This window comes from Schistosoma haematobium, chromosome 2 (genome assembly GCF_000699445.3).
Source record: "Schistosoma haematobium chromosome 2, whole genome shotgun sequence".
Lineage (NCBI taxonomy): Eukaryota > Metazoa > Platyhelminthes > Trematoda > Strigeidida > Schistosomatidae > Schistosoma > Schistosoma haematobium.
Window position 1 is genome coordinate 12847606 of NC_067197.1, and position 25096 is coordinate 12872701.

The window sequence follows — 25096 nt, forward strand, 5'->3', positions numbered from 1 at the left end:
TTACAAAATGTGTAAATCTATCCAAATTTTGGTTACGGTATTTTTGTCATTATTAAACGAAATGGATTTTTTTTAAGAAAAAACGTTTTGAAAACTTAAACCGACATATCGGGTAGCATTAAGTGAACTAAGGAAATAGAAATTGATGACTACAAATTAGCATTTCTTGATTGTTTGGTTGAAAGAAGACATATTATGAAGTTGAAAATTAATATATTCAGAAAGTCAACATATTCTGAGAGATATATAGACTACTGTTTGGCTCATGAGTGTTGTACGAAGGTCACAGTTGTGAAGGATTTGGTGAACGGGTGTTGTAATCTAATTATAGAGAAAGAGGACTATTAAACTGGATTGAATGTAATATTGTCTACTCTTAGGACTAACAACTACCCAGAAGAGGTTTTAAGAAGATTATTAGAAATGAAAAAAAACTAAGTTAGACTAAGTGCCGAAAGAATGGAAGAACACCATGATCATACTATACCGTAAAGAAACACTGGATTAAATTAAGAGGATTCTAAACAAACCCATTATAACAGCGTATTTTCGAAACACTAATACCGTAAAATCAGTGTTAAAGAAAGTTAGGGAGAAGTTTTCATAGGAAGAGCAAAAAAATGTCTGTGAGATTAATTGGCATGATTACAATGAAGTTTACGTGGGAGAAACATCTAGACAGTTGAGTGTGAGGTTGAAGGAACATGTTCTTAAATCTTAAATCTTCTTAATCTAAAGAAACTTGAGAATAGGTCGGCAATAACATAGGTTAGAAATAGGACCCTGGATCAACCTCGTAGGGACCAACATACTTCAAAAAGGATTTGACAGTCATAAAGAAAGGTCGACAACAGAAGTGCTGTACATATGGTCTAGTAAGAACAGCCTGAACAGAGAACATGGTATTAAACTAGCCACCCCCTGGCAATTGATCATTATCGATTAATTGACCCCTATCTCCATCCTACATGTCTATTTCACATGCACTGTTGTCCTGACAGAAATTAATTTGTATATTTTATCGCTACGACGATGTATTTGTTGGTTTTCATTTTATATACACATCCACATTTAAAAAATATTTCTAATTCACACTTATGTTTTTACTTCTAATAAACAAAGTAACGCCTTTATCAACTAATAACAATATAAAGTTACACATACATTTATTTATTTATTTTCACATTGTTAACTTTTCACATGATCCTCAACTTACTGATTCATGTTATCCTATTATAACCAACATCTGAGTATGATTGGATAAGGACTTAACATAGATTTGATTGGATTACTAAGTGTTTTATGTTCTATGTTAATTTTGATTTTGATTATTACCCTGAAGTCCAAACATGTTTTCTGAACGAAATGTTAGAATTACTTAAATCAGTGAAGGGTTTTTGTGAATATTATTGTAATTTATAATAATTAGATTCATGAGTCAATTGAAGCTAGACCACCATACAAAACCTAGAAGCCCAGGACGGCCGTTTCGTACTAGTATGGGACTCTTCAGCTGTGAGCATCCACGATCCCGCCTCGAGAGGTTCAAAGCCAGGAGCTATCAGTTTCGAGCGCGAGCGCTCTAAAAGTATATATTTTGCGTTTGCTTGAACATCTGGGCTACTTGTTCCTGCCGTCTAGATATTTCAACAAGTTATCCAAGTTTGCTTGTTCTAATACATCATTATGGCCATTAATCGCATAACCTATTCTGAAAAGTGTACAAACTTTCGTTGTACAAGTTACAAAAGGCTCAATCAGAGATATCGTGGATGCTCGCAATGTGCATTGAAAAGAATGTTCATTATTCAAATGTCGACTGACTGGACTGCTAAATGCTAACCGGCGATCACTCAATAGTTATTGTCAGAATCGGCTAAGACGTAAAAAACGAAAATATATTGAAATACTTCGTGCTGAGAATACTGTATTGTACCGAAAATATGATTTTGAATAAAGCTAATAATAGTATATATAACCATTAGACCATTGAGCCGGCATCTAACGGTGGCAGTGAATGTTGGCTCAACTTCGTGGATTGGTTGAAGTTAGACAATAACACCATTGGATACCGACTCAGGGGTCTAGTGGTTAGGTGCTCGCGCGCGAGACTGATAGGTCCTGGGTTCGAACCTCTCGAGGCGGGGTCGTGAGTGCGCACTGATGAAGAGCCTCATACTAAGACGAAACGGCCTTCCAGTGCTCCTAGGTTTTGCATGGTGGTCTAGTTTCAATTGACTCATGAATTCAACTATTAAAATGTACTTAAATATCAGTCTCTGTGATTATTGAAAACATAATTTTCGCAAATAATTTTTTCTCTCTACACGGCTCCCAGTTTTGTAAAACTATTCACTCAAGTGTTGATGAATGTTCTTACAAAAACTTGTTTCATACTTTTTAAACCAGTCAATAAATCAGTATCATTTGGCCAACTTCGCCTTGAACTGAGTGGAAAACAACTACCCAACTGAAATGCACATAATGTAAAGATTTACTCATTTAAACTGTTGTTCATTTAAACATAGAAATGAAGTCAAAATCACTTTACTAGTTATCTAATCCGAATTAACATACACGTCTTAGTTACTTTTCGCTAAAGATTTCAGTAAAACATTGAATTATTAAACAAATATTCGAATATATTGGATAATCTAATTTTCTAGTCTACTTTTTGATGGTATTACTTTGTCATACAGTTTATCCTCTATTTCCACTTATTCTCGTTGCATATTTGAATCGATCTATGAAACAAGACTATGACAAATAACCTAATCCTAATTCTTAGAAATCTATAGACACTATAAGAGAATCAGTAAGATAAAATGTATTTATCTCGTTTCTCAAATGAGTTATTGAGAATAATTTTGTGAAGGTAGCAAAATGTTTGCAGTAATCATTGTGCTAGCTGTGAATATACTTAGTACTTCAACAGGAAACAGTGAGTCCAACGATGCAAATTAGAATACAAAGTCGATAGACAAGAATTTATTTGACATCGCAACTTAACCAGAATTGTATTTGAATACACCAAATCTTTATGTGGTTTACAACAATTAATAGTCAAACTTGTATACATTAAATTGAGTAGTACTTGACAAAATTTAATCAATAATTCAATAAATAAACTTAAATGTACGATACCATAAAATTAACCATCTATAACTGTGATGTGTGCTATTGATATCGTTAGATATGAGTAGTATGCGTCACCAATTGAAAGTGGGATGCCGGGAGGCAGAAGGTTGAGAAAGTCGATGATAAGAGAATGAGGATAGAGAGTGATTAGTATGAAAACGAAGGAACAACAAAGTCTGAGACAATTGATGGATATTTTGCAAATGAAGCATTTACTGTATAGCTCTCAAATTTTACTAAGAAATCCTGTGATTTTGTATTCAGATACCTTTAGTTATCCCCCACTGGTGTTATCGTTCACTAAGTAGCGATAAGGCATAAATAACATACTTCTTCATAAAGTTTGACTAAATGTCAATAGGCGATTTAAAAAAATCTATATTATAGGTTGATGATATTCCAATCACATGAACCATCGTCATTATCTCAACCATAGTAACTTTGTATACAAAGCATTGAGTTTTGTTAGTAAACTTTGTAAAATGTACATAAATTTGAAGTGATGACGTAACATATGTAAAATCAATAGTGAAAGTTTAGCAAACTAAAAACAATGGATTTGATAAAAATGGATAGTGGACAATTGCTTGATATTAATTTATCATTATTATTATTATTAGCTTTATTGAATATTATATTTTTGGTACAATATAGAATTCTCAGCGCAAAGTATTCCAGAGAGTTTCCGTTCCTTATTTCTTGATCGATATTGACGATAAATATTGACTGATCGCCAATTAGATCTTAGCAATTCAGAGATCGACATCTGAATAATATTCATTCTTTTTAATGCATATTGCCAGTAATCACGACATCTTTGATTGTACTTGTTTGTTAATTGTGCAGCGAAAGGTGATAAACTTTTGACATAATAATCTGTTAAAACAAACAAGGAAATAAATAACTTGTGGAAATGGAACAGGTAGCCCAGATATTCATGCTAGTCGCCGAAGAACACTGAATTGAGCCTAGAACTTCTAGTTAATTACTATAAAATTTTCACTATTCTTCAGAAAATCTTTCAAATAAATAAATTGGTAATATTCAGTGAAGTACCTTAAAAAAGATTTCAATTACTTGATCTTCTTCAAACTGAAAATCAATGTTTTTAGCTAACATATCGTTTCTAAAAGATATTATCATATTTTAATGAAACATCATTACATAATACTTAATACTGAACAATTTTATACCTGAATTATTACATAACCGATTGAACTCAGTAAATCAATAGAAAATAATCTCTTCTGCGAGACATTTAATTAATGAAATAGGTCATAGGAATTACCTTAAAATAACTTTCACACTATTCTATATTGGAAAATGTCAAAAGGTGTATGATTGGAAAGCTTTGGGAAATCTCTAATCTAACAAAAAATAGAAATCATTTCTATGTTTTCATAAAAACAATTTGATATCACCTTGAAATTCCCCTAATAACGATTGATCGATACTTGAATATCAAATACGACTGTGTATAAATAGTTTTCGAAGAGACTATAATTTATGGACGACCTTTGAGTGACGCTAAAGACATCTTGAGAATGTCCACCTACATACTACAGCTAAATGAGGGTTATAAACCAGCGTGAGGAATTAGGATTGATAATTACAGTTGATGGTTAGTATTAGGAATCAGATTTAGGGTTTTCATAACGAACTAACATCAGCTATAATGCCAAGACTCTATTTGGCCAAATGGATGAGTGAATTTCGCGCCAAAATCTAAGACCTGTTATCGTAAATCTGATTGGTTCGTCCATAAATTATAGTCTCGCCTAGTTTCCTTTTTTATAATGCCTGATTATTTATTTAATCCTATTTGGATTTAATATATAAAGCCTTAAACAAATTACTTAAGATTTGCATTTGGTAAAATATGTCTTCTTTTTTGAATTAGATTCATTTTCCAATGTCGAATGTTAAAATGGATAGAATTGGTTTTTAGTGGACCGAGATCTGATTCCAGGTAGATCGTATGGATGATTGCTGTCGAAATATATATATCGCCGATCGTCGTATATTAATCATCGACTTGAATTGAGTTAGTGAATAATGGAATTAAATAAGTCAAATACGAGAATGCATTTTTAAATACGTATATTTTGTACACTTATTGATTTGAACAGACAATCAGAAGGACAAAAAGAAATAATGCGCAGTGGAGAATGAGTGTGAGCCAACTCAAATTAATCAAACGTAAATCTCTATTTATAGTCAGATAAGAATAAGTTACAGACGTATAATGAGTAAGATAAGATGTACACATATACACTCACATAGAAACAGTCAAGGTTGATAAGAAAATAACTAGGTCAAAATGTAGTTTGAGGAGAACGAATAAGTTGGTCTGTCCGGAAGCTAGGATAATCTATGTGGACTTAGGGCAGCACTACAAGTTTATCATAGTTATTTAAACAGGTAGTACAAAATGTTAAGGTAAACAGCAGTCTATTAAAATTCGATATTTTGGTTTACTCAATAATCTGAAATAATCTGATATATAAACAAACTGACTGTTGAAAGTACTTGATAAGACGAGTAGCTATTTACCGATTAAATTCTCTATTAATAAAACACCTTTACGAAGTTCATTATACAACAATATTTTTATGGTATTGTTTTTGTTGAAAGCTTATATCAACTGAAGAATCATTGAGAATTAGAAAGCACTAATTAACAAGTTATGTGAGATAGTAATAATTATTAAGAATGATTATAAAATTTATACCATAAAAATCAGCTGACTAGTAGCTTCGGTGAGAAGTGGTGACAAGTGAAGCTTAGACATATCGGAAGCGAAACACTTGTCATCATTGAAATTGGATGATCGTCACTTTATATCGTAGGTTGGTTGAATCTGTGATTGTACAACTGGAAGCCGATTCAGTGGTTCTAATAATCAGGTGTCCAACCAAAGATATGAAAGTCCTTGGTTTTATCCCTGGTGGATTTTACGGTGTGCACATTTAAGGAGTTTTATGTTAAGACAAAATAGCTGTCCAGTCCTTCTTAGTTTTTAATGTCACCATAAATGTGATCTGTCTGAGTAAAACCAATCTCTCACGAAATCCCTTCAACTAAACATATTAATGCAACCGAATTTTTAAAGTCGCACAACGAGAAGAAAAATAATTATTAGATAGATTAATGTAAGGAATAACCGAGTAACTAAAAAATCAAGTTGTTCAAGGTCACTAGTTTTGGGCTATGTAACATTATGCTACCTTTCAGTCCCGTCAATTGTATTTTGTGAACTTAATTAAAAATGGAAGGCAGAGAGCTAGAAAGAACATATTAATAATGTGCAAACAATTCATATTGCTGTGGGTTTTTTAATTTGTAGCAACACACCTACACAATTTATGCTTACATTTAGATAGATGAATTATTCTAATCTTTTCAGTCGTATTGTCATTCGTAGTGTAACCCTAGCATGTGTGTATTGTCGTACAGTGTTTTTATATGCTTGCTTGTGTTTTTTATGTCTATAAATGTTGAGTCACATCTTGATTAAATCCAGTTGACGTGTCACCCTTCACCACCTCTCATCTTCACGTCTGTCTGAGTAAATAAGTGTCCGAAATAAATTCGTATCTGCCTTTTTAGTACCACCATCGTCCAAATAAAGTTAGCGCAAGATGAATATATAAAATCGAACTGGGAATTCATGTTCATAGTTCCTTCATTGTTCATTTATAATGGAGTCAGGTGGCGAGCTTATAAACTCTTGGTACTGTTCTATTACAAAATTGTTCAGCGAACGAACTGTTGACGAATTTTTATGAACAATAATGTTGTTATTATTGCCGTCGAATGATATTTTTATTAGATTCTGTTTTGTACTTTTCATGGCATGAGAGATATAAATTGCGCTCGTGTTACTTTCGTACTACTGTTCAGGTTAGATTTGTCAGCAAGACAAATGTCAACGTGGATGAAATGTATTAGGAAAGATTACGACACCATGCGTTTTACAATATTGCTATTTAATGAATGTTAATGCACAATAAAAGCCTATTATAAATTAATTTAACGGATATTAACTTTTTATTTATAATTCTGTGAATGAAATCAAGTATTTTGTAAAATTTAACTTCAAAATTAGCGAAGATCATTAAACCACCCTAATCGAAGACGAATGTTCACTATGAAATAGAAGAAGGTTCCAAGTGCTTTTAGTTAGTCAGGAAGAAACTTTGTAAGATTTAAGTTTCATGTTGATTAGCACTCATCAATATTTCTTACCTGCAATTTCAGTCACACCCCAAATACCTGAGTGGTAATGCCTCACTTTTTAATGTTGAGTGATACGGTTGTAAATATCCTAGGAAGATCAACATTCCAAGACGTTGATCAAATGTAGGATAGGACGTTTGGGGAGATTGTCGAATTAAAAGGTGTTTTTCCTAGTGGAATAACTATAGCTAGAGAACTAATGAAAAACAGGGAGTATCAGCTAGCGGCTCGGTTCATATGTTAGACTCCTGATCAATACAAGTTTACTACCTCCCAGAATAATCGAACCTCACATCTTGATAACAGAGTAAATATCCAGTGATCTATAAGTCCAGCTTTCATCGATTCGCAATATAGTGTGACAATTATCTATTATTATCTGGGATATCTCCGTGAAATGGTTGAATAGCATCAGTTTAAAGAACATCGGTTGAGTTTTCAATGAATCACTGCTGAAAACTTCTCAGTTTGCTAGTTCGTTTGTGTTGTTTTCTTGTTATAAATTTCTTCCTAATTTCTCTACATTTTTACTTTGTTACACATTAGTTGAATGGTTCAAATTTCTGTTACTTAATAATTCTAGTCACTTTACAATTTCGATTTAATAAACCAACTTTCATTAGAAAAATCAAAATATTATGAACTGTAAATCAACTTAGAATTATGAAATTTTTTTCAAAAGAAGGTAAAATATTCATTCCTAATTTCGCTGAACGTTATCTCCAATTGTTAACAGAAAGTTTAGTGACAATACACGAACATTGAATTATTTCAGTGCTATGAGATTTAACTAAATCTTAATAGTTGAATCTATAAGTCAATGTATGCTAGACGATCATTGAAAACCTAGAAGCACTGGACGACCGTTTTGTTCTATTATGGGACTCTTCAGCAGTGCACATTCACGACCCCGCATGATGGAATCAAACACACGACTTTCGGTCTCGCGCATGAACGCTTAACCTCTAGACCACTAAACTGGCATCCATAAATAAACATAAATTGAGTTCATTTGAAAACTTATTAAGTAAAGATATAAATATAATTTCAATAGTTGAAATCATGAGTCAATTGAAGCTAGACCACCATGGAAAACCTGGAAGCACTGGACGGCCGTTTGGTCCTAGTATGGGACTCCTCAGCATTGCTCATCCCCAATCCTGTCCCTCGCGAGATTCGAAACCAGGACCTATCAGTCCAGTGCTTCCAGGTTTTCCAAGGTGGTCTAGCTTCAAATAACTCATGATTTCAACTATGGAAATTACTAACATCTCCACAAAACCCCTTCTAATATAAATATAAAATTGAGATTTTTTTAATGAATCTGGAGATTACCAGTGTTCAGCTATGTAATCATATAGTGAATCACTATCATACCCTGATTGTTCATTGTAACTTTTCTTCTAAAATGATAAGTATCTAATCTATCTTATTTGTATTAGACATTTTGACGTTCAAATAGATTAACTTGATTCCCGAAATAACATAACAAAACGTTTATTTCACCTCATTTTATCTTATCATTATTATTTAGTATGAACTATTCATTAGATATGTATACATAGGCAACATAAAATAAGCCTATAGTCTATGTTTAAATAAGCATGAAATATCAATCAAATTGGCTGTAATGATTTTTAAAAAAGTTACTTTCCCTATTTAATTTCTTAACTTGTACATACACTAAATTCACAGTCTAACAAATATTCCAATTCATGTTCCCCACTACTTTTTTTCTTGATATCACTAAGGCAACACAATTTTTAACAGAAATCAGACAAACAAAAAAAACAACACCAAAATGAACTGATCTAATTTTTTTTAAGAGAAAATATCTGTCTGAAATCAAGACTAAGTTTCAGTGTATTCAATATTTCTATTGTATGGATGAAATAGAAAAGAAGGTATGAATTACATTGTATATCGAACGAAGAATAAGTGAATGGTAACTATTAGGATTTATTAATGGACCGTTATTATATAGATATTCTCATTGTATAATTGTTAAGTAACTATATTGTATGTCTATTCATATTTCTTTTATTCTAGGTTTCAATTTGATCTATTGACTAATATTACACGGTTTACTATTCTTAAGTTATTCATAATTCATTAGTTACAGTCTCTCACACTCATAGCCACTTATGACCTGGTATTTTATAATTGTTATTTTCTATTTTATGGTATGATGTGGTCTGATTTGTTTGTATATAAACCAAGTATATCTGAAATACACGGTTCATATAGCAGAAGTTGATGTTGCGGTCCTAGGCTGAACCAACTTGGTGAGGGAAGAAGCTACTATTTCAGAGGAACAATAAGAACTCAGGGTTGACTCTAGGCTACTCATACTGGTTTATGCATCATTGGTCTGGACAATAAATCGGCGTACTAATTGGCGATCTCATTACATGATAATTAACAGACCATAGCGACATAACAATATTTATTCAATTATCAATATTGTGCTATAAAATAAAATTTTTAGACTAGATCATCACACTGTAATTGAAAAATAAAAGTACTAACTAACCATAAAATTAACAGTGAATAAGAAAGTATTTGAAAAAAATTTGATAATATGTGTGTAGGGTATTACTAGTAATGATCAAATCAAATGTTAAACCATAATCTTAATATTTTGTTCTATTTTCTCCATCGTTGTCCTCCATTAGTTTTCATGTCTTGGAATATAAAACTTGATAGAACTTTCTAATTTTAAATTACTTCAGACCGAAAATCATTAAACAGTTAATTTGATTTCTTATTTGAAATCTTACGACTATCACTTGTTACAGCCCTCAAATGCTCTGGTATGGCCGAGGGTGGGGAGAATCAACTCTCCCTCTCGAAATAACCTCACATGGCTACGTGAATACAGCCACTGAGAGGGAAATCCTACTCACTGACTTCTCGTGGCGGGGGCGTTGTTTACGAAACTGAGAAGACAAGAAGCGAATTCCCAATGCATTAACCTGGTCGGTGGATACGGAGGATTCACCTAGGGGATTTGGGAAACCCTAATTGCAAAACAATGTCGCACATGGGCTTCAGGAGTATGAGCCAGTTATTGGTCACCAGCTACCATGGGACTGCATCTCCTTACGTTGCTCCACTGCTTTGTGGATCAGACTTTTGGGTCGAGGGCTCCGAGTGTGGCCCCCTAAGGAAACTGCCTGCTTCGGTCTGGGCAACCGAACAGTATCACAACACAAAAACAATTCAAATGACTTGTGAGGCGCATACGTATTCGGTACCCCCTTTGTACCAATATTTATGTATTCAGATAAATAAAGAAAATGCTAATGTTACATCCTTCCACTTATTGGGAAATGGGAGGAAACAAACTAACACATTAACACAGATTGGAGAACAATTATTTTTCTATTTAGGAATATCTTCATTGACTAGTTTGGTGAAGTATTGTCAAAAGTATACTTTTACTGAATTAACCTAATAGGATGGAAATAAGCTTAGCATTATAAAATTGAACTATGCAGTTAATGAGTATCGACGACTTATATAAATCACATAAATATTATCAGGTAGTTTAACATCCCGAAAAAGTAATTGGAAATAATACGCATCCCTGAACATATCGATGTTATTCGCCGTGATTTAAGAATCTAAAAAGCGCCATCAAAATAGAAGAACTGGTAGTTTTAGCAATAAACCCATCAAAATTATTTCTAAAAAAAACAGTCACCAAGGTAATAATGTTTAACTGTTAAGTAATTCTGTTAAACAAGCCATTATGGAAAACAAGAATACCAAGAATACCATCCGATAAGGAATAAGCTAAAACTTAAAACAATAGTTTCATACATTAATTAGACCATAAACTGACAAAGTTATCATTTATGATATACTTGGAAACAGACAACGATTTCCAATACTCACGGTAATGAAATACTTCTATTTCGATCAATTAGAACAAGATTACAGCTATACCGGCAATTAAACCAAAGATTCAATTATTCGACATCAACATCTAGGGATCAACTAGAATTTACAAACAGGTTGATTTAACAATATTTTTTCAACACATCAAAACATCAAATAAGTTGAAACTGAACAAAAATAATTTTCATCTTTGAATCCCTTAATCAGGGAAAGAAACCTAAATGAAGCTTAAATATTAGTATACAAACAGTTAGTATACAATAGTTACATCATTCAATGATAACAATATAATGATTTCCATACAAATGAAAAAAAGGAGCCAAAACCAACTACACCCTTCTTATTTTCAAGACAAAATTACAGGAAATTCAGAAGAATATCCATTCCAGTAACCTATTATTCTCAAATCAAGCCCACTATCAACATTATCAGAAAAACTGTTGTTGGGTTATTAAAACGTTTCGGAAGGTGAAATGATGCTTTCAAATAGACTTTAGATATATCACATCTTAATAAGTCATTAAAGTATAATTAAAATTCACTTGAAGTTGAACATAAACTCTCTCATTTGAATAATTAAGTAACATATTATTTAACTTAATACTTGAATTGCATAAATTGTTATTAGCATTACATGGAACAATGTAAACTTTTTCTTCATCTCCTCACTTTCTAAACATTTATATATTTCATTCCATATATCACTGTGTAGATACAAATTAGATTGAGTTTTGAATAAAACTAACCGTTAGAAGCTTTCTAGAAGCCAACAATTTATGTATGACTATAATCAACATACATGTAAATATATTCTAAATCTATCAATCAGTTAGCTAAAGGTCAATCGATCATTGAGTTATATATCAAAAAGAATATAGATAATGAAACTTAATGAAAATTGATAAAGGACAAGATTATCAACATAAAATCATTTGAATTCACTTGGTATTGTTTTACCTGTATCTTTCCATTGTTATTTAGGACTGCAATTGATCAGTCTCATTTTGGGAAGATACAAGTAAAACAACACCAAATGAATTTAAACTTCATCCTATTGTACAAGCAGGTGGCTGTTAGGAGTTAGTAGGCAAGTAGATAACGCGATGGCGTTTGAAGCGAACGGTGATGGGTTTGAGTCCCGGAGTGAACATCAACTTAGTGATGCAGGTACATCCAACTGACGAGTCTCAAATAGAATGAGACGCGCATCCTGGATTCTACTGCTAGCCACTATCCATCTTTGCATAAAACCATTTGATACTGATAAGTAAACATTGAAAGTTTTACATCTTATGAGAAAACGATTCTGGTTGGTTTAATCAACGTTTTTAATATTTTGATTCATAAGGCATAATCCTATGACATCTTTGTCAAAACATGACCATTATCCGAGCTCCAAATCTTCATCTTCAATCGTATAACCTAAAACTGTACTTAATCAATATTGTCTTTAAATATCTTACATCAATGTGATAAATTAATCTCTTCAACACATGCTGGGAATTCACCTAAATTCCCAATTATGTTGTTAAATATTTGTTGACTATTATCCAACAAAAAAATATTTCCCCATATATACATATTGTATAGTTCTTCCTTAATTAAATAACTATCCATCCGCATAAGATACATATACAATGATTGTAATATTCAGTAGGAAAAATTTATAGATATGTACTGCAATTAAATGTTTGTTTATATATAATCAACCTTAATTAATTAAATAAGATAGTTTTTGGCAAGCTACTAGATGCATCCTAAACTATATTAATCTACTTAATTTTTACATGACCTAAAAACTTTGAAAATGACTAGAATGTATATGATAAATATTTATGTTTTAGGATTATTATTATTATTATTATTATTATTATTATTATTCAACAATTATGTAATAACAAGCCATATGTGTGTCTGATCATATTATATGCAATGACGTCAATATGTATTTTTGGAACTGAAAATGAAAGTTAGAAACAAGATATTATTAGACAAAGATACAGGAATTTCCCAACAAAAGAATCAGTTTTTGATTGAGGTGATTAATCGATTGATGTTAGAAACCTGGAAGTGTTGGACGGCCATCTTGTCCTAGTATGGGACTCTTCAACAGTGCACATCCACGATCTCATATTCGGGACTCGAACCAAAGATCTAGCTTATATCGACTTGCAAGTTCAACTATTAAAATCACTACAATCTCCACAAATCTTCATTCTAATAATAAGCATTCATTTCTATTGAAACTTGAAACAGTCATAATACGAATTAGTTTATAATTTATGATATTGTTTTTATCAACTATGTCAAAGTCTTTAGACTAGACATTCTATGCTTCAGATGGTGGTTGGAGGTAGTCAACAGGAAACCCTGGACCCGGGTTTCGTGCTACTTGGCACTCGTCAGCAAGGTGTACCTGTAATCTTGAGGGAACTGGTGCTCCCTGGCGGATTCGATCTCGTGTCACCCAGCTTCACAGTCAGAGACGTTACCACTGAGCTATCCGAGCTGTGACTAACCTCCTGTAGGACTGAGATGTAATCACAATTGATTGATCACTGGGTGGTGATCAATCTCATGCTTGTCTAGTCCTTAATAGTGCAGATCGAATGCTATCGATCATGTTGCAATGTGGCCACCAGTCTAGGTGACTCGACACTGCGGGCACTATGTATTGAGATTAGATGGTGGTTGGAGGTAGTCAACAGGAAACCCTGGACCAATTGTGATTACATCTCAGTCCTACAGGAGGTTAGTCACGGCTCGGATAGCTCAGTGGTAACGTCTCTGACTGTGAAGCTGGGTGACACGAGATCGAATCCGCCAGGGAGCACCAGTTCCCTCAAGATTACAGGTACACCTTGCTGACGAGTGCCAAGTAGCACGAAACCCGGGTCCAGGGTTTCCTGTTGACTACCTCCAACCACCATCTAATCTCAATACATAGTGCCCGCAGTGTCGAGTCACCTAGACTGGTGGCCACATTGCAACATGATCGATAGCATTCGATCTGCACTATTAAGGACTAGACAAGCATGAGATTGATCACCACCCAGTGATCAATCAATTGTGATTCTATGCTTCTTATTAAATGATATTTATTTATAATGAACACATTAAACAGCTTTTTCTTATGAAGATCCTTTCCTTTCACTTGTCATAAAAGAAGACACATGATATTAATCTTTAGATTCTGGTTTTTATAACTGTATACAGCTTGTATAGATAGCTTCACCACAAAAAAATTGGGAAATATCCTATAATGATTCATTGATCAGCATAGTTCTTCCTCCTATCTTTACTTACTGATATATATATATATATATATATATATATATATATATATATATATTATTGAACACATGAGGTAGGAATATGTAAACATTGTTCAAATGTTATCAGAGAACACCCAACCAGTTATCAAGGAAATAAATTGTCTATCAAAATGTATCCAAAGAAATAGTATGGTTTTAAAGTGAATATGCCTTAAATACGTGAAAGATAAAGGGCAAAAAAAGAAGAGGATTATTGATCAGATAATAAGTCATTTACATATAAACGGGAAATCTGTGTAATTATTGTTGTCTATAAATACAGCCTTAAACGTACAAAATAGTGAAAGTAATCTAAGAAAGTCAACAGAAAGGATAATAATCAATGATAAAAGTTTTATCACGTTTAATCGACAAGATGCATAAAATGACATATTTGGATTGTGTTTAATATAAGAATCCAAAGAGTGTGTTTCATCCTACTTAGGATTCCTTGGATGGATAATTCTTTATCCTGGTGTTGTTGTTCACATTAGGACTCGGGCCTAGTATGTGTTTGTTTGAAATATGAATACTTAATGCATTAATCTACTGAATCTAGATAGCCGAAAATTTGTTCACCGTGGATGAAGTCACATGTTATGGTTTATATTTTACTCGTTGTTCATCTTAAAGACTCCAGATAGTTAGTATGAATAAAATACAAGCATTTGAAGCTATGGTGATTAGGTTCAAGCCTCGGTGTGGACGTCACCAGGATTTAGAAAAATCCAACTCATAGGTCCCAAGTGAGACGAAACGAGAATCCTAGATTCCATCATTAGCTTCACTCTAAATTTATAGGAACTTACAAGTCAGTAGCATTATGGAGTTAATTTACTCAAAAATCACAAAGCCCTGTAGAGATTGGTTGGAATCTAATTCTCAATATAAACAAAGAGAATATCCAAATCCTAGCCGACAAAATATCTTATTGCTATTGTAACATCAAAAGCTTTGCTAGAATAATTCAATGAATAGAGGGATTGAAATAATATTTTGATGTACAATAATGAATTTGTAGTGTGGCGTCGAGTCGCGGTTGACTATGATCACCACTACAGGAAGACTACGTACCAGTTAACCGATAAGATCCTCCGTAGGTCAAATATCAGAAGGCAGTTGGTAGCTATAGTCGAGATGTGTTTGTTGGCGATCTCGTGGTATCGAAAGAACACCGAGATCGTGCCAGGTTACAAGTATGCTTACTGAGCGTAACCGAATTCGTGCAAGGCCACAATCAGCGGAAAAAATGTATGTGTTTTGGTACAGTTAAACAAACAAGTACGGTAAAACAATACCTGCTACAATTGGTTATAATAATAATTGTTTCCAATACACCAATCGCGTTCTCTTGATAAAAGTAGGTCACTACAAATGTCTCGTCTATGTGATGGCAGTATAAATCTAGATTATCGATAATCTCATTAAGGGGGCCATTTTCTAGTTAGCTAAGAAGAAATCAAAGGAAGACTCAACTTATGATCATAAGACTAAACCTCCGAAATTCTAACAAAATAGAAAATAGAACCATTACTCAATTGATTATATTGATTGAGTACATAGATATATAATAAGGGACTTGAAACTAATATTTATAATCATATATCCACTCAAAGTATGCAAATTATAAACCACTTGTCAACAATCAAGTAAATGAACAAAGATCTAAAAAATAAACATTCAAAGCATAGTTGGACAGTGTTTAGCAATGAAAGTCAAGATGAGCATTTCGTCTTATTTTGAACTAGTCATTTGGATGCACTTGCGTCATAGTATAGATGTTCACATTGGGACTCGAACCCTCCACCTTTTATTTCAGGTCTTTAGTGCGTTATCCACTTAACTACTGAGTCTGGTCACTATCAAAATGTCTTTGATACAGTGGCAATATCGAAGGAATCTGAACAAGATACACATACGCCAAAGTGACCGTTTGATTGTATCCTACAATATCTATGGAAGGGTTTAAGCAACCAGTACAAAAATAGATTAAAAAGACTGAAGTCTATATTAAATACGATTTGTAGTTAAGATTAAAATAATTACACCTTTAAAAAAGTCCCAATATAAAGGAATGAGTGGTAGGAATATTTAAGCTTAATATAATTCACGTAGCTCAATCTTAACCATCGATACCCTCATTGAATATGTGTAGGTAATAACTTATATAATTATGATGTTTATAAAATAATCATGGGATGAGATTAGCAGTAATGTTTTGAATGCTCACTAGGTATACCTTACTTCATCAATTTTGAATCCATTTAGTTGATGGACGCTGTAAATCAAGATTTCGTTTATATGACGCATTTTATACCATGTTTTTACTATTAATATACTTATGTTTCTCATCAAATAAATTGAATTTGTGTATAATCGAGTGAAATCATTAGGAAAAACTAAACTTCAATGTATAGCAATTACCCACTAAATGAACAAGAGAATAACGAAAAGTATTGAAAAAGAAACATTTCATGAAAATTTAAAACTTTACAGATAACCTCTAGTTAGTGACCTCATATTTCAGGTATTTAATCATTGACAAAGTAGTTTTAAAATAGAAGAGATTACCAAACAATGACACAAAAATAATGATACTTATTCATAAATCCAACTGATATATCTGCTGAACTAATCTCAGTTGTTATCTAATGTCCCAGTAGTTCATACTAATGGTTACTGTGATATGATATTGTAAAAATGATTTTAGTTGTAAAGCGAAAAAAAATAATGCACAGTGTATTCACAACTAATTTGCCTGAAACGTTTTAAATAATCAGCAAATTTGGCTAAACTGTATCATTTTTGTCTCAGTTCTACTACTCCCTAATAACATTTTCCAGTATTCAGTTATTAAATGATCAAATCAGGTATAAAAATATCAACATGAGGGGTTAATATAGAACGAGTCGAGTTATGTAAATATTCAGCTTGCAGCGAACCTTGATCGTTTGATAAAGGGATACTTTTTATCCATAAAATTATTGCTAGATTTTAGCCTAACATAATAATGTTTTTTTTCTTTCTTTGTAGTTCATCATGATGAGGCTGGGGCTAATGTTAAATCATCTTCACCAAAACAATGTGAAGATCTTTTAGCTGAAAATCTACCAAGAATTGATACAGCTCGTTTAGCGAATGATCCATTTTTAGGTACAGTAGCTGGTCGATTAGCTCAAGAAATACATGATGAATTTCTTGTTTGTAAAATATGCTTCGATAGTTATACAAATCCAAAATGTCTTGCGTGTTTGCATACATTCTGTGCAAAATGTATTGAAAAGCATATATCAGCTGAAGTTACTTATAATAAGTATACAGATTATCGCGATTTCACTTGCCCATTATGTCGAAAACGTACACAACTTCCATTAGGTGGTGTTAAACGATTACCAGATAATTTTCTAATTTCTGGTCTAACTGATTTAGTACTACGACAAAGAGCATCATCGAATGGTTCATCAACAGCTACAATTATTGGTAGTCCGACTACTTGTAGAATTAACAATAGAATAGAAAATAGTAGACAAGTATCAACCACTGTTAACGAAAGTATTGATTCATTACATCAGTTACCAAATTTGGAAAGGAAGCAATTACGTTATGGAGAATGTGAAATTTGTTCACAAGTAAGTCGAATTGATAGAGGACATTCAAGTGAACCATTGAATAAAACAAATTCATCAGAAATCAATAGCCTAACTAATACTAATGACAATTATAACGGTAGTAGTCAACAACGCGCTAGTTCAGCTTGTTTAAATATTTCACCAAAAGCAACATCGAAATGTTTAGATTGTAATAAACTTCTATGTGATGAATGTGTTCAACGACATAGAAATACTAAAGTTACTAAAGATCATGCGACATTTGAGTTACAATCACATAGTGATATTGAATGTAAAGATCATCCAGGTGAAACTGTACGATTTTATTGTGAAGCTTGTTCAATGTGTATATGTGTTCTATGCACATTTAATGCACATCGTGAACATGAAGTAACAAGTTTCGGTGAAGCTGTTGCAAAATTACGACATGAAATAAGTAGAAATTTAGATACTACATGTCAACGTATTGGAAAAGTTCAATCTCAGTTACATAACGTCCGAGATGCTGCTAATATTATACATAGAATTGAACAAAGAATTCATGATACTGCAGAACATTTCATGGAAGAAGTAAGTCAGTACACAATTTTAAATATCATCATTGTTTGGTAATACTATAATGCTTCCTTTGTGAACAAATGTTTCTAAAGTATGGTCGAAATACCCCATAGTTCCAGTAATCACAAGCGAGAGAAAACGAGTCAGCTGGAACACTACTCTATTTATTCCTGATTTCTGATTCAGATGAGTGCAAGGAAATGCATGAATAGTTAGATGAGTAACACGACCACAACGTACAAGCAATTAGGAAAGTACACTTATGTCCAAACCATGCATTAGGGTAGAAAAAAGAAGTATAAACGACTACTTTTAAATTACAATAGCTTTGTAATAAAAAAGGATATGGTTATGAATCATGAATCAAAAGAAAGCTCAGTGTTTATAGAATAACCTAGGGACGTTGAATTAAATGAATTGATGTCCACAAAAATAGCTTCCTTTGTTCATCATGGCTTCTCTACTTCTCTGTTCACATCAGCTGTAACATAATCAAGTGATTTATAGTTTTCATTTTTGTGTCACCTCACTAGCTATTTTGTTGAGTTTTCTTGTCTGAATCCCCAATGAACTGAATTGAATTCGAAGGTGTGGTGGATCCCAGCAAAAGAGTTTATTCAAGATATATCGATACGCAAGGTTATTAATAATATACCAAAAGAGTTAACAGTAAAACCCTAGGTGTCTGTCTATGAGTAAAACCAAAAGTTAACAAATTACAGTTAGAATACAAATAATATATTAAACAACAAGATAATAACAGTTATTATGACATGAATGTTACTTGTAAGCCGCTCTCTGAGATAACAACCACAAATGAGTTCACTTGGTTAGTGAAGATTCCTCTGCACGTGTTGTACCAACGGCGTAATGTGAAAGATTGAATCCAATAGTATTATTTAATAATAATCCGGGCCAAAATCCAACATAGTGTAGGAAGGCATAAAAGGACGTTATAACACTATTATAGTCTTCAATCAAAGAACATGGACAATAAAGCAGAAGAACAGACGGTGGAGATAACGTTTTTTTTAACCAAGGCGGTAGAATATCCATATATGTATCCAAACAATTATCATCGTTTTTTAACAAGTGATACAAAAAAACTATAGATTTTGAATAAAAATGTGGTTACATATAAAGTGTGACAAATTAGAGAAAAAATGCGGTTTTTATTTTGTCGTTGCAAAAATCACTGAATATACGTCCCCATAAAGGTCAAGTGGGTAGTGATAAGTCAATTCAAGTTAATTTAACGTAACGAATTAATATTCTGATAACAATTAAAACAGAAAAAGGCTTTTTTAAACTGGAAGACTTTAGTAAGCAGTTTAGTTTTCTATAATTAATGTAAGATTTCAATGGCATTTAGTTTTTGTGTTACAGTTCTTATATGATGAAACACGAATTAATATACTTCATAAAAGTTTGTAGATAGAAAACCTTAACAAAATTGAATTAAATACAATATTATTGATTTTGGATGAATCTTTGTTTACACTTAAGTCGATGTAAACTGAAGAAATATGTCGATCCTAAGTGTCGAGTACATAACACGTTAAGTAACAAAACTTGACTGGTATCATTCATGAATTAGGAGAGAAAAATCAAATAAACTAATTCCATTTTTCTACAATACCAAATATGTATTTTCAAGTTAAACTTATCTTTATATACAACAACTGAATGCCATCTCATATAGAGCTTCATTAAAAAGAATGATAGTTGAAAGAAATGGTCGAAATATCCACCTTTAAAATGCCAACTGTATCAACTGTATATTAATGATTCATTTCTTTGAAATTATTTTGTTCTATTTGTAGAATTCCAATGTAATTTGGTTGATTTCAAGTAAAATTTAGTGCATATTGTTACAATAAACTAGATTAGTTACATTTTTGTCGAAGGATTATGGCTAGAAATACATTTGCTTACTACTCTCTTTTTATCTTGACTGAAGTACTAAAGACACAAATTTAACTAGAAAATTACTACTAGTATTGAACTTGGTGTAAGCTAATATCTACCATAATTATGTTCACAATTCCATAGAATCTTGTAAATAACATACCTAGATGATAAACTATTCTTTAACCACTCAGTACTGTATGCTTGAAGAACTTTATAAAAATTAACACAACATGTGGAATATTATTGTTTGAATGTCTCAAATACTTCCATTGAATGAATTTACGGATAATTATAAATATAAAAGACTTAAAAACTAGTTTTCTGTTTTTTCAATTGCCAGTGCTTATTTATTTGAAAGGAGACTGTAGTTCTTCTGTCATTCAACTTCCCTATGTTATGAGGGGACGAATATTGTAGAAGTTGGGACTGGTCTTTTCAAATTACTAATAATTATAATTTTGTCTTACAGTAACTCGGTAACTAGATTACTATGTATATGTATTCCATTTATCGGAAGCTTTTAGTTGATGCATAAGCTACGGTCACACAATTTATTAACCCTTATTTTGATCTTAGTCTCTTACTTACTGTCTCCACTTTAGGCTTGTTTATGTATAGCTGTTATTTTTCATTTAGTCGTGTCTGTATACAAACCACGTCTATAAAAATATAGGTTTAGTGGAGGCTGGTTGCTGCTCTTAGGGCTCTTGGGCAAGGCATAGAGAGAAGCTTGTAATTAGTGGACCAATAGAAACTTAGCTGTTGACTCAAATTTAATGGTTTTCTGACGTATAATCAGCCGAATCAGAGACAGTAAGCTATGGAGTAAATACCAGACTCAAAGTTGACCAAATTAGGATTAGGATTCTGACTGATGGCTTGTCACGACCTAACATCCTAAACATTATATTTTCCATCCCACGGTTCCACACTGTTTAAGGGTCTCATACTAGAACGAAACGTTTATCCAATGCTCAGATCTTCGACGGAACCCCTAATTAATATAAGTCCATAGACGAAACCAATTCAAACACGAATTTCGACCGAATTATGTTGATTTATATTTTCTGTTGATCCAAGTTTAGATGACTATTTCTTTAATTCACTATCACCTTACGATGAATAATTATGGTTACCACAAATTGCACGTTTTTACAAAATGAAGAGTTGAAACTTCTGATCTTTACCATACAATTCATCAAATCAATGTGTTTCTTACCCTTCTGTATAAAGCATTGATGTATTCTATATCATATTTAGCTGCCTGCACAAAAAAAGCGACCATTCTATTTGTTTGTTGACTACAATACAATCATCGACATACATTCACTATACTTCACCTGTATGCATGGACGGTAAAACTGTCTATTGAATGTCATATATGCACAGCATGTTTCTAACTTACAATAAACACTTTAAAGTATTGTTATTGTTTATTCGAATTAATTTTGATGGAAATTGTTTAACATAATTCATTCAGACCGAAAAGATTGAACTCTAGTTTGTTTATAAATACTTAGTTCTTAGTCATCCTTGTATATAATTAGTGTTAAGATTAAGCGGTAACATCAATAATGTCGCCAGTTACTTTCTTCTTTGCATAATCTTGGTATCCAGTCAAATTAACTTATTCAATCAATGAAATTATATTCGATTCCTAAGAAACTGATTGATTAACGCATTAATTAAATAAAGTTTAGATAGTAATATGATGGAGATAATATGATTCACTTATATATGAATTGATGTTTAGATTCTGATTAGTTATCTAAGAATTTCATTATTAAAGTCACTATTACTGAATTATTAGACATGTATATTATTTACACCAATATTGATTATTAGGTAACAATCAGTAATATATCTAGTTTTTAGTGCTAATCGATTATTGGTATTCAAGAATGCAATGAAGACTTGCTGCATACTTTGTTTATCTAGTTCTTCAACACAGTGACAACATTGTACATTTAGTCAACGGAATTCGACTAACATTAGGAACTAGACAAAGTGACTTTTATGATCTTCAACATCATTTTTTTTGGAAACCAATAGTTATCTGAGTTTAAAATTGGCGAAAGACAATAGGTGTTAATAACTCAGAATTTAATGTAAATGCTTCATTTTATCAACTGTTATGTTGATGATCAAAATGTTTGAATATACAGCCATCATGTTTGCAATAATAACATTTTGAGTTCATATAACTTACTGAACAACATGATCACAGTTACTAAATAACTGAAATTTCCTGCTTGCGGTTCAGTCTTACAGAAATCAGTTATGGATTAAAAATCTCAATGATAATGCTTCTTAATAGGGCACTAGATGACATTGTTCTGGGTCTTTGTAAAAGTCAGTTTTTTTATAGGCTGTAAATATCCCATAGTATTAAGTAACATAATATTTAGAATCATGCTGAATATATTTTTTTCCTACATTTTCTAACCGTTCAGCGACAGGACACAATTATCTAAGCGATGAAGTAGTGTGATGAGTTCAAAATGAATTAAAACTTATTCATGATGAAAGTTGACGTCAAATCACAGGATCAAAAAAACTGAACCAATGACGATTGTATTTTTAAAGATAGTGGCCCGAATAACTCAGAGGTATATTTTCAGATTGTGAAACTTAATGAAGTGGAACGTAATTCTACGTGATCCATCAGTTACCTCAAGACTACAGTCACATCGTGTTAACATGTACTAGCTATAACGAAACGTAGGTCGAAAAAAATTCCCTACAGGTTACCTCAAAACCCTTAATATATCGAAATAGTACACTAAATATAGAGTCCATTAGACTAATAATTGCATTACAACATGATATGTACAATCTAATCACTGCTAAAAGGCTAGATAAACACGATACTGGACAAAATTCATTGGTCAGCTTATACCAAAACATCAGATATATATGGAGAGAGAGAGAATGGTGAATATAATTCCAAGAATATACCATTATTTACTTATTACATTTAATTAGTTATTATTGGAAATTAGAAATTTGACTTTAACAAGACCAATGCATTAACAAAGATTATTTTATAAGTAAAGACGGATGTTGGCTAGCAATAGAATCTAGAGCGCGCGTTTCATTCTGTTTGGTACTCATCAACTAGATGTATCTGTATCCTAGAGTTGATGTTGACTCCAGGACTCAAACCTAGTACCGTTAGCTTCAAATACCATAGCGTTATCCATTCGCCTACTAACTCCTAATAGCCACCTGCTTGTGCAATAGGATGAAGTTTAAATTCACTTGTTGTTTTACTTGTATCTTCCCATCGTTGTTTAGGATTGTGCGTCCTAGATTCCCCTGTTTATGAATTAAGGCAATATATAGAGGCAGTCCATACAGGATGCACATATGTCAATAAGAGACTGATCAATTGCAGTCTTAAACAACAATTGGAAGATCCAAGTGTATTTAAAGATTATTTTACTTTAAATAATTCGTATGTTCACTTTCATTTTTCTTTTCACTATTGAAGTATTAATGTACTAATATGTTTTTGAAGAATCCTTTTTTTTTCTGCTTCTTACAAATCGTTATTTTATCAGTGGAAATATGCAATTCTATGTAGTTTATAGTATTAGAGTTACACTTTCTGCATCAGATGATTTTCAAATGAAATCATATTAAGATTAAATAGGATCAAAGCGTAACTAATAATGGACTGTGTGAATGAATTCAATGTCCAATAAATTTTATGTATCACATGTTCATTTAAATTCGTTTTATTCATTTCAAATAATTGGAGTAATTCAACTAATTTAATTAAACCTATTCGAATATATTCCTTTTTTTGAAGATTATTGACCTTAATTTTAGAAGGACAAAATGACCAGTATCAGCTACAAGATAAACTGAAAAACTGCGATAAAAACTGAATTGAACAAAGGGGATGCGCCATTCGCCTATGTAAAAATGAACGTAGATTAACAGTAAGGATATCATTATTATTATCAATACATTCAGACAACTATGGACATTAATTTGATTAGGAAAACATCAGCATTCCGGACAAAAGACTATAAGAATCCCTGAGGAATTTTAGAAGTGTCTCAATTAGATAGATCAACAGTTCACAGATATATTGACATAAACCCAACCTATGAAGGTGTGAGAAGAGTTTAATCCATCACAATACCAGAGGTCACCCGATAAAGATAGTCAAGATGAATACAACTGTAGAGAATAATTCCCATTTATGACTACAATTTATGATGTCCCGTGAACTGTGTATTTTAGAAGGTCAGTTCTCTCAGAATCACTGTGAATTTACTCGATAATATTTAGAAGCCAGATTACAATTCGTTGGAATAGTGTGTATTGTTCATGATTAATAGAATCCACAAGAGTGATAGGCAAGCACATTGGAAAGAGAGAGAGAGAGTAAAAACATTTGTGTATGCTTTGTCA

General features: G+C 32.3%; 1 protein-coding gene across 1 annotated transcript in view; it reads left to right on the plus strand.

Moving 5' to 3' along the window:
• The window catches only part of MS3_00006225 (uncharacterized protein), a gene marked incomplete at its 5' end in the record, with an annotated part of 43801 nt that overhangs the window by 6375 nt on the left and 12330 nt on the right, over positions 1-25096 (plus strand). Inside the window, one exon of the mRNA XM_012941491.2 lies at positions 17628-18772. Coding sequence (XP_012796945.1) covers positions 17628-18772 — 1145 coding nt within the window. The remainder of the gene's footprint in view (positions 1-17627; positions 18773-25096) is intronic.